This window comes from Trichoplax adhaerens, genomic scaffold (genome assembly GCF_000150275.1).
Source record: "Trichoplax adhaerens TRIADscaffold_13 genomic scaffold, whole genome shotgun sequence".
NCBI classification, from domain to species: Eukaryota; Metazoa; Placozoa; class Uniplacotomia; order Trichoplacea; family Trichoplacidae; genus Trichoplax; species Trichoplax adhaerens.
This window is the reverse complement of record NW_002060955.1, coordinates 164886-175212: the sequence shown is the minus strand read 5'-3', so window position 1 is coordinate 175212 and position 10327 is coordinate 164886. Positions and strand designations below refer to the sequence as shown.

Sequence of the window (10327 nt, the reverse complement as noted above, 5' to 3'; positions counted from 1 at the left end):
GTATGCTATTTGATAGTCTAGTCATGCCGACAGGCATGGCATGAGTTCTCTTGTATCTAAAAGGCTTTATAATTCTTAAAATACAAATAACCAAATATTTTATAGATACAGGATCTCTCTGGTATATCTCTGTCACAAACCAGCTTCGTGATAAGGATAACGTAAAACAAATCTCTAAATTACTATAGTCTCCGGGATTCAGTATCCCTTAACTACCTCACAAGAATTTACACGCCTTTGATTCTACGTTAAAACAATTATACAATTGAGAACTGCTTTATTCAACTATCTGACGGGCTTATATACCCTTCTACAGTAGCTAACATTCACGAGTCATCTTATAAAAATACTTAGGCGAGAACATCTACTAACTAATTTTTCACAGTCGGACTACAATATGTCCATTCACAGAATTATTTCAGTACACATTACAGCACAGCATTAAATTTACTGTAAAACATTTATAATTAGAGTAATTCCTACTGTAAGTAACTAGTTGTAATATATTATCTCTATATTATATTAACCAAATTTAGATGGCTATTTCTTCACGGTAGTTCGTACCGTGACAATCTCATAAATAAAAATTTTCTGAATTTAATTCTTGCTGCGACAATTCTTAGTTAAGTAATTTTTCCATAGCTGGCAAAACTTGTTTTCGTTTCTGATATTCTTTCTTTCCAAGTCTGTATGTTGATAACTATTAATGGCACTAAATGATTTAAATAACCATATATTATTGATATCGGGGTAATTAGCGAAAAATAAGTAGCTGATGCTGATGCATATTAAAGTACTACTTTAAAGCTATGATATTTAAGTCAAGTCGACAAAATTTGTCAACAAGGCCGGACCATTCGTAAGCAAACCGTAGAAATACAGAGCAAAAACTTTGAGCAGCGATGACAAAATATAATAAAATTAGCAAAATATAGTATGAACTTACATTAATGCCGTAAAGATGTGGATTAAGGATCATTCTCTAAACTAGAGTTAGGAAAGTAGCAGTAAATATCAACCTATTCGCAATTACGTGTATAGAATAATCAAATCAGAAAGCTGTAAAAATTACGGGCTCCAATATGTATTTCCATATATAAACTTTTCAGTTTGAATAAAATCTTACAGATTGAATAAGTATGCAATATCATAAGGACTAAAATTTATGCACTTACAGTTAAAGACGAAGTATTAAGCTTTTTATCCCATTGTAATTAAATAAGATAAGGATAAGATTTGAATAAGATAAGATCTATGCTTTAATTTTCTTTTTGTTAACGAGCTACTACGATGACAAGGTGCGATAAGTGCAAATTTCATATGAAGAGGAAAAGATTAAGGATATATCTACTTAACAAATTTATATAAAAACTGCAGATTACGGACATCAACTCTACATATGTGTATCGTATCCTAGATAGCATAGATAGATAACAACGTAAGTAGCACTATAAATCCAATTTACATATAACTGATTTTACGGCATATGAATAATTTGCTTGAGACATTTATTTAATACACGAGTATAGCAGATACTTCAGGAACGCAATTTGTAAAGCTGATAAACTCTTTACTGATTCAAATAATTATAGACCAATAAAAATAAACATAACTTTACAATATATGTCCATATCTTAAAGATTTTAATTCATTTGAAGTTTGTAAGCTATTGATAAGTAAAAGATTTAATAAAGTTCTAGATGTTAGAGATTTGATAAAGCAAATCTCATCAAATTTTCATCTTATTCTGTAAAGTAAATTGAGTATACAAATTTACATCTTTTTAGCGGGTTTGTTATCTCCAAATTTTGTTACTCTATCGAGTCTTTATTAATAATAAGTACTAATTTACATGCAACTTATCACTATGTTTTAGATCTAATACTGAATGCATTATAATTATATAGGTAAAGTAAACCTATTAAAGATTTTTATATTCGTACAAATTTGTAGTTTTAAATGCAATTCCTGAGATAGGAAGGGAGTTTTAAATGCGTTCTGGTTATGGTAAAACATTTATATGCTGTAATTATAGCAATATGATAACTTGTAATAGCAATAATTGATTAATGTCTATCACCAGTGCATATGCTTGATGTAGGATTAAGTTTTGAAATGTAAACTATCGACGTAAAATAAATTGAGCCAGTAATTACAATTAGTCATAGATGTTTTACATGATTGGATTACCCACAAATGGGTAATAAGGTAAAAATCGGCTGTGTACCATCTCTGAGCTTAGGCTTTTCCTTATTTCAGTCCTGGCATTTACATTCTCCAGTGACTGGAAAGATACCATTCGACTGTTTTCAAGCAATTTCTGAGGGCCTGATGTGTATTGCAAAAGTTTAATGAAGGATGATGAAATATTATTTCGAGTAATAAAATAGCCCATGCTTTGCATTAGTAGCCTGTTTAATGGCTACTATTGAATTACCTATGAATGTTATAAATTTTTAAAGTACTTTTCTTGATATCTTTTATTAATGTGATCATATTTTTTAGCTGATATTATTAAAAAGCAATCAGACATAAGCAAAGTATCAGGGCATTGCAATATAATCTGAAAATTTGCTACCTTGATTGGTATGTACTTGTACATCGGAACTATTGATAGATCCTTTACGACTGTAAGTTTTCTCATTTAGTTTTTCTAATGGAATTGTGCCAATAATGATTGGAATATAAACTGACAAATCCAGACCATTCCTGTCTAAAATGGTTACCTGACCGTTTATATGAGATTTGATATTAATTTTAAATTGCTAAAGAACAAAAATTTAATGATATTGCAGTATAAAATTCTACCTGGTAAAAAGATTTTATGATCTAAATTGTTTTCAACCTACTAGACTAGTAAGATGCTAGCTGTGCCTCTAAGAATCATTAATAAAATCACGAAAGAAAACTTTTGTTTTGATATCTAGGTTTTGCCAGCAGTAACTAAGTGGTTGGTGTTTCGATAGAACCGCACGATTGCTACATTGATAGGTTGTTAATCACTGACATTCCAATGCAAACTATTAAAATCCTTCATAAGGAGTTCAATTGCAACAATGCAAGACCAAAGTGATAGAAAGGTTAATTACAATACTTTTACTTCTAAGAGAACTAGTTATTAATACTCTACTGCTAAATTTCGTATGCATTCTATCATAATATGCAGTTTATGGTATTTTATTCATGTTTTAGATTTTTCGGGCATCATCAAGTCACTTTTCCGTAAAGATCAAGATCAAGAAGAACTAAAGCGTACATTGCTGTTACGAATCGCGAGCTAGAAATATTTCAAACTTGCAAATAAAGATTTAAGAGTGTATTATCTCGAATCTACACAACTGTAAATTAAAATATCAGTCAGTTGATATTCCAAAATTAAATGTTATTGAGATTGAGGGTTATGCTTTCAATCTCGCTGGAAATCCCTATCTACTGGATTTTTAGTGAGATCGCAGCCTATATAGGTTAAGGTGCTAACAACCGCTTGAACTATACTAGTCACCGCATCTTTAAGTAATTAATCAAATAAATAGAATTCAAGAGTCTGTATTTGTAGGAAACTAAAATATGTATAGTTTAATCCTTTTGAATTTTCTGAGTTAGTACGAGTATTAAACTTATCGCAGTTTAACAAACATTATTGTATATTAGGTTAATTTACAAGGATATCTCGTCCAAACTTAGACGCCGTATTTTTGAATATTGGCATCATTAAATAGAATCAATACAACATGATTAAATTAGCATGTAATTACGATTTCGATTTATCTTATCCTAAATTAAGGATTACATACGTATTAACCATTAACTACTAAGGTTACTGTTAAGAATATCGCAAATATTGCTGTTACAAAGCATATCAAACGTAAGATGAAAATGATCCATAATGCAAAATTTTCGCGACATTTACATAAGACTTAATTCAATAAAGGTCGTAGAAATTGCTGAGCATACTAAGTTTACGAATGCTATTTGCAATTTATGCCTTTAATAAAAACTCAAGCATCGATGACTCTTTACTAAGATTATCATAAGATACATTAGCATGATTTAAGTAACTACCCTGTAAACCTTAAGATTGGAAATGGTGATAAATAAAATTGTGCATTCTTACCGTTAAGCTATAATTTAACTCCATAATTTTGCATTGAATTGTAGGAGGAAGTACGGGAATTCTGAACCTTTTATCCTTCCATACTACTGACTCTTTCTTTCCAGTTGAGGTGTCTAGAAACAATTTAGAACAAGTTTGTTCACGAGTTGAAACGTTGCCTAAGTAAAAACGATACAAAAAGTAGAATAGTGATTTTTATTTTAACCATTTTTGATAATTATATCTAATTAATTAATATCATTTTAATATTTTGCTTTATTTTGATACGATATTATAAGATTTTAATAATGCTATATCAACGTAATAATAAAATAAAGCAATTTCGAAGATAATGAGGCTCCCCTTTTTTCTTTTACCTTCAATCTTTAGAGTGAGATGTTGGATCAATAAAACTTCGACACCTGACATTGCTTTATTAGTGTAATTTTCAATCTTAATCTGTAATAAAATTTCTTCGCCAGGGCAGTAGCCGCTCCTATCAGCACTAGCATGAAGAAAGAGTGGCCCAGACTGGCAGCAACAGCAGCATATGTCTTTCTCACTTTCTTGTGCAGGATGAGGTTTCTAGAATTCAATATTAATTCGAAATAATTACTTGTATGATTTCAGCGTAATTTTACTGTCATTATACGGTACATGACGCTTTAATAATACCAAGAAGTATATTTAGGTATTATTTTAAAAGCCCATTCGCCACAATACTGTTATGGAAGTAAACTCCCATTGCAGTCTTGTATCAATTTAAATTTAGATAGTTTATATTTACTTGCTGTTCTCTGGCTGCATAAGAGTGCAACTAATTTTTTTCTAGTCCAATTAGGCTCTTGATATAGTAATATGTAGTAATCAGCTTATTTTTTGTGTGTTTACTGTAAACTAACAATGTCTCCAGATAACTTTCACGTTCTTCAGAGCTTTCCAATATAAAAATACGAGTGGTAATTTTATCTGGCACTACATTAAATAGTTTATGAGTGTTTGTACTAATTCGGAAGTAATGCTTTATTTGTAGCTTTAGATTAATAGGTGTATCATCTACTTCAAAACTTGACCATAAGGAAATGTCTACCAGCAACCTTTGAAATATGAAGTGAAATATTTTCTAGTAGCAATAATTGATATCTTTCTTTACACTTTTCGGCATATGAGACATATCTATTAGTATTTGCATGTTTATTATGGTCGGAAAACTTTCCATTCTGATACAGTTACACTCAGCTAACCTAAAGACCTTATGTTGCTTAGCAATTCTTTTTACAACGCGTTGGAGTTGCTTGTGTTTATATTAATTTAATGCAGCTATGTATTTAAGTTCTCTCATATTAATTAATTTCATGGATGAAATTCTATAGTGCTACAGGTTACCTACTCTGTTGGGTAATCAAATAAATAATAGGCATATAATATAATTATTCACTGCATTTTTGCGAGTAGCTGTTTGAGCCATTGACAAAGTATGGCTTGAATAGTATGACGTCTTAAATTTCGTATGATCTCCCTATCCGAAATGTATATTAATACTGTGCATATAAAACAATATAAATGCAGTTTAGAAATGCAAGTAGAAAAGGTATTTATATGCTTGCTTATTATAGAGTAATGAACTCGTTAATCTAGTAATTTTCGTTCGAAACTGTGATCATCACTGTAAACGTGTTTTACAACACATCATGTGAATTTCGCACTGTACGGTGACTAAAATTACCACTTGTGGAGATTTCTAGTTGCATTAAGTATATCGGAAATAAGTCTTTATAACACAAATTCTTCATCGGAAAACAGTTTACTTTGAAGATTTAAGAGTCCACAGTATTGCGAAATTTTGTTGGTTTCTGAGAAAATATTCTACCAGTCAGGCGAATACATAATTTATGAATTATTCAATAGCCCCATCAACCTGATTCTGATGTAGCTTATGAGAGTATCAAAATATTCTTTAAGCTATAAACAGAAAACTTCATTTATAATTACTTAAAATTAACATTTAGCATCAATAAACTTTCCTAATCGTATCTTATATTATTCCATCTATATGTAGAACATAAAATTTCCAACAGTACCTGTAAAATAGAATCATTTACATCAATTGGTGCCAAAAGGGTAAACATTCGAACAATACTACAATCTTTTCCATTAGTTATATCAAGGGTAGCAGTCACCGAATATCGAATATAGCATCGATCGTCTCCTTCATAAGATGTGGGTAAATCTTCATTGGGTAGTTGAAAATGAAAAGGAAATTTATATCGACCAGAATCTAAAATATATGGAGTACCATTGCCTTGGATATATTTTGCGCCATCAACGAATTCTTCTTTTGCAATGGATGACCAATGTTGTAATTGTAATCGCTGCCCACTTTGCTTATTTTGCGCAGCTTTTCTGCTACTGTGATAATAATCGTTATTGATTTCAACTCTAGATTTTGCTCTACCATAGATACGTAACATGACTCCATTTAATTCAAGACTAGAGCCAAGATGGACTATAACATTGCCTGTTAAAGTTTCACCAGCGTAGTAACATGACTCTTTATTAGAAAATTCAATTCGAAATAGTAATATTGACATCATCTTTAACCAAGAAATATCCTTAGCTTAATTAAACCAAAGATTTTAATTGGCTACGTGCATTCATTTATTATTAAAATTATAAAATGATATAAGAGAACTTTACTAGAGATAATGCTCATAAATTTTATAATTTCGCCTCCAACCTACTTATAAATTTGCTTGTGGTCCTTTAGGACTATGATTATTAACTCGACTTAATTTATTATTGAAATTATCTTTAAAGTTTATTAGTTCATGTAGTCACCTGACTAATTTAGTCTCTGTGCAAAGGCAATGCTTTTGTTTATTATGTTACTGGTATGGTATGCATGAAGCTGAATCAAATAAATTATTTATTCAAATTCTTGAAATAATATTGTGAGAGATGACTGATGATCTCAATTTCTGTTGTTGCGAAAGAAATGACGATGTTTAATGAATTGCTGTTCTCATTACCTTAATTTACTAGTCGAAGAATATTAAAAGAATATCTTTTCATTTCACTAGTTATATTTCATTTTTAAAATGTGGAAACAAAAGGTATTTGATGATGGCAAATTCAACTTGTACAATTCTAGAATGATATATTCCGAAGTACGATTTTTATTCCATACAAAATGTACAATTGCCTTATCATATATAATTTTACATGTAAAAACAGTATAAAGAATGTGCAGAAACGAATAACGATAAATCTTAAAATGCTAAAGGTAATGTTTAATTTAAAACTACTCGTTGATGTTTTATAATAATCACTTATAATTTATTTTACAGTAAGAATTATATTTATCATGATCAAATATAATATCGAGACTATTTATCGCTAAAAAATGTTTATAAAACCACTTGTAAGGGCGCATATTAAAAAGAAGCTGGAATTTATAAAAAATAATTTATAATTAATGTAAATGTTACTTATTATGTCGTTATTTTATTATTAGTAATCACATCAATAAACAAAAAATATTTTAGTAAGGAAGTAGCGAACCTGAAATTGTTTGTTAAATATTGCTTAGGCTAATGTAATCGGGAAAACTTCTAAACCTAATGTGTCGTACTCTACGTTGTTGTATATATTTTATACATTCGTAGACTATGTCAATGTTTAGTAATAAATGTATCTATTGCTGTTGATAGCATAGCTATAATACTGAAACCTAACTGATTTAATTTATTTTTTAAGATTTTTATATTACAGTTTAATGGCTGTTAGTAGCTTATACTACTAACCACATTTATCTATGTACAGTGTAGCATTAGACTTATTTATCAGCTCTATAATACCTTAAATTGTAATTATATTATCCAATTATACAACAAGATTTAGCTGCTATTTGAAGGCCTTGTACGACGTAAAGTTAGCAAATGAATGGAGCTGTCACTATCTTGGAGTGATAGTCTGGCTTCGCTATTTTCTTGGATCGTTGATGTTTGACTTTGTTGGTATTCAATATCAGATGCAATAGGATATTGAGGAGCAAATTCTAGTTGGCAAGTAACCTCTCGATCTTCATCTGAGCTGTCTTGTAAATTAATTCTACCATCAACACTTTCTTGATAAACAGGTGGGAAGGAAGGTCTGACAACTCGATTACTTGGGTGATAGTTGCCTAATTGATAAAAGCAATTTCTTATCTTCCAATTATAATCCAGCGCTCAGCAGGTTATAAATACTCTAGATGACTTTAATTCTGACATTTAGATCTAGAATTAATCTAATTTAAATAATTTATTATCATGTGTCACGATCGTATAATTGTAATGACGAGAAAAATAAAATGACACAATTGCTTATATGTTAAGAAAATTGCGATAATAGGTGTACTTCGTTTAGGCGGTGTAATAATTATTAATTGACATCATGTTTGAAGATGTTGTTAAGACGGATAATCTTGATTTAAAGTATTGTGATAATAGAGATTGGCATCTAGTTTTGTAATTTATAAGAGATAATTCAAGGACCTATTAACAGTGTTACACTAGCCAATTACTAACTAAATGATAAGTAACGAAGATAAGCCATTATAACTAATAAAGTGATTAATTAAGCGATGGATACTAGCAATTTATTTACAAATTTTTAGAAAGCTTATAAGCTGAACGTAAAGAAACCAATAAAGAATAAGAGAGAATGAAAAAAATTTTAGGAGCCATCTATACTCTGTCATGGTAGTTATTGCTATGTTAGATGACCGAGTATTTACTTATAAATTACAGAGGTACTATTGGTAAAAGCACTTATCGTTACAGCTTATAATAGTATATTTAGTTAGCTGTTCAGTATTAGTAGAATAGCAGTGAAATTTTTTATTGCATAGGGAATTTATTTTACATCAGTCAGAAATTATAACTCAGGACTGTAGTTGTAACGCAAAACTGCAATCCAGTACTTAACTATCTTAATAAATTAGTCAATGCGACTTTACTTTAGATAATTAGAACGAATGTAATCAAAGTTTCTTACATTCATAATAATGGTTGATATCCGCATAAGAAGGAGGTGGTCTGATATTGTAGGGATTTAAAGCAGGCGACGGACAATAAGGTATTGTGCCAATCACCACTGGGATGGCAACTGATAATGTCTTTCTTTTGGAAATATCTAAGGTGATCTGATGGAAAAAAATAGAAATTGACTAAGAATAAAATATTATCTAATTCTAATTTTTTCATCAATTCATTATTAGCCTTTATAGAAATCTGTACAATTGCAATACGAAATTAAACTACATGGTCAAATTACTATTTCACAATTTCATAATAAAGTTCAATTCTGATTGTTGGGCTGTCGTCTTATTCTATAAACAGATACATTTAGAAGTTTTCAAGCAATTATAAATACATTTTACTGAATCTAACTGGATGATTGTAAATACTTAAAAATCAAATAAACTAGAAATCTTAAAAAAATTTTTTAATTAGAATATAAATATAGCGGTGTTAGAAAATGCTGGAATTATAAATATATCAATAATCTGATAGTAGCTATCCTGATAAAACCAAAATTATATTTCAATTTATTAACAAGTTATAAATTACTCTGAAAATGACATAACAATGCCGATTTGAGTAATAATAGAACGAGATAGATTTCCTTGTACATCTAACTTCCGTCAGATGCCAATTTAATTTCCCTTCGTATTGCAACAAGATAGATGGCAAAATATCCTTGTTCAATATTTCAGATTACATTGTGTGATATATACCAATCACGAAATTCCAAATTTTAGAAAAATAAGGGCTTTATTGAATCTTATACAAAGATTAACTACACAGCTCTACTCTAGCCGAATACTACTTCTAAAGACTTCTAGAACGAACTAACAGAATAATCTAAAGTTGCATGCTTTTATACTTTCCGTAGCATTCGCAGCTACAATCCGCATGGCAACCTTTTACCTTATTTTACACATAGTTAAATTATTCTTAGTAAGACTATTCTACTGCGGACCATCATTAATCCAATATGGATACGACTACAGTACTTACGTAGAAATTATTCACACCAGCCAAAGTACAATGAATTAACCATATCCTAATATATGATTTACAGTTCTATTTTTACCTACAGCCATATTAGTAACTCAACAGCTTACTGTATATAGTCATCTGTACTCTAGCATAGAGTCTCTACCACTACAGTCTATAGTTACAGCTACCA

The 10327-nt window shown here is 29.9% G+C and overlaps 2 protein-coding genes across 2 annotated transcripts; both read right to left on the bottom strand.

The window, feature by feature from the left end:
• Positions 1–2543: 2543 nt before the first annotated feature.
• Positions 2544–6687, bottom strand: TRIADDRAFT_59950 (uncharacterized protein; the record flags this gene model as incomplete). Its single annotated transcript, XM_002115943.1, has 4 exons — positions 2544–2726; positions 4115–4272; positions 4471–4678; positions 6175–6687. 4 exons carry the CDS (start codon positions 6685–6687, stop codon positions 2544–2546), a joined length of 1062 nt encoding a protein of 353 aa, XP_002115979.1.
• A 1302-nt stretch (positions 6688–7989) lies between these two features.
• Positions 7990–10198, bottom strand: TRIADDRAFT_59949 (uncharacterized protein; the record flags this gene model as incomplete). The annotated part of the gene is made up of 3 exons (XM_002115942.1): positions 7990–8276; positions 9131–9278; positions 10196–10198. The coding sequence occupies 3 exons, from the start codon at positions 10196–10198 to the stop codon at positions 7990–7992; spliced, it is 438 nt and encodes a 145-aa protein (XP_002115978.1).
• Between the last annotated feature and the right edge of the window lie 129 nt (positions 10199–10327).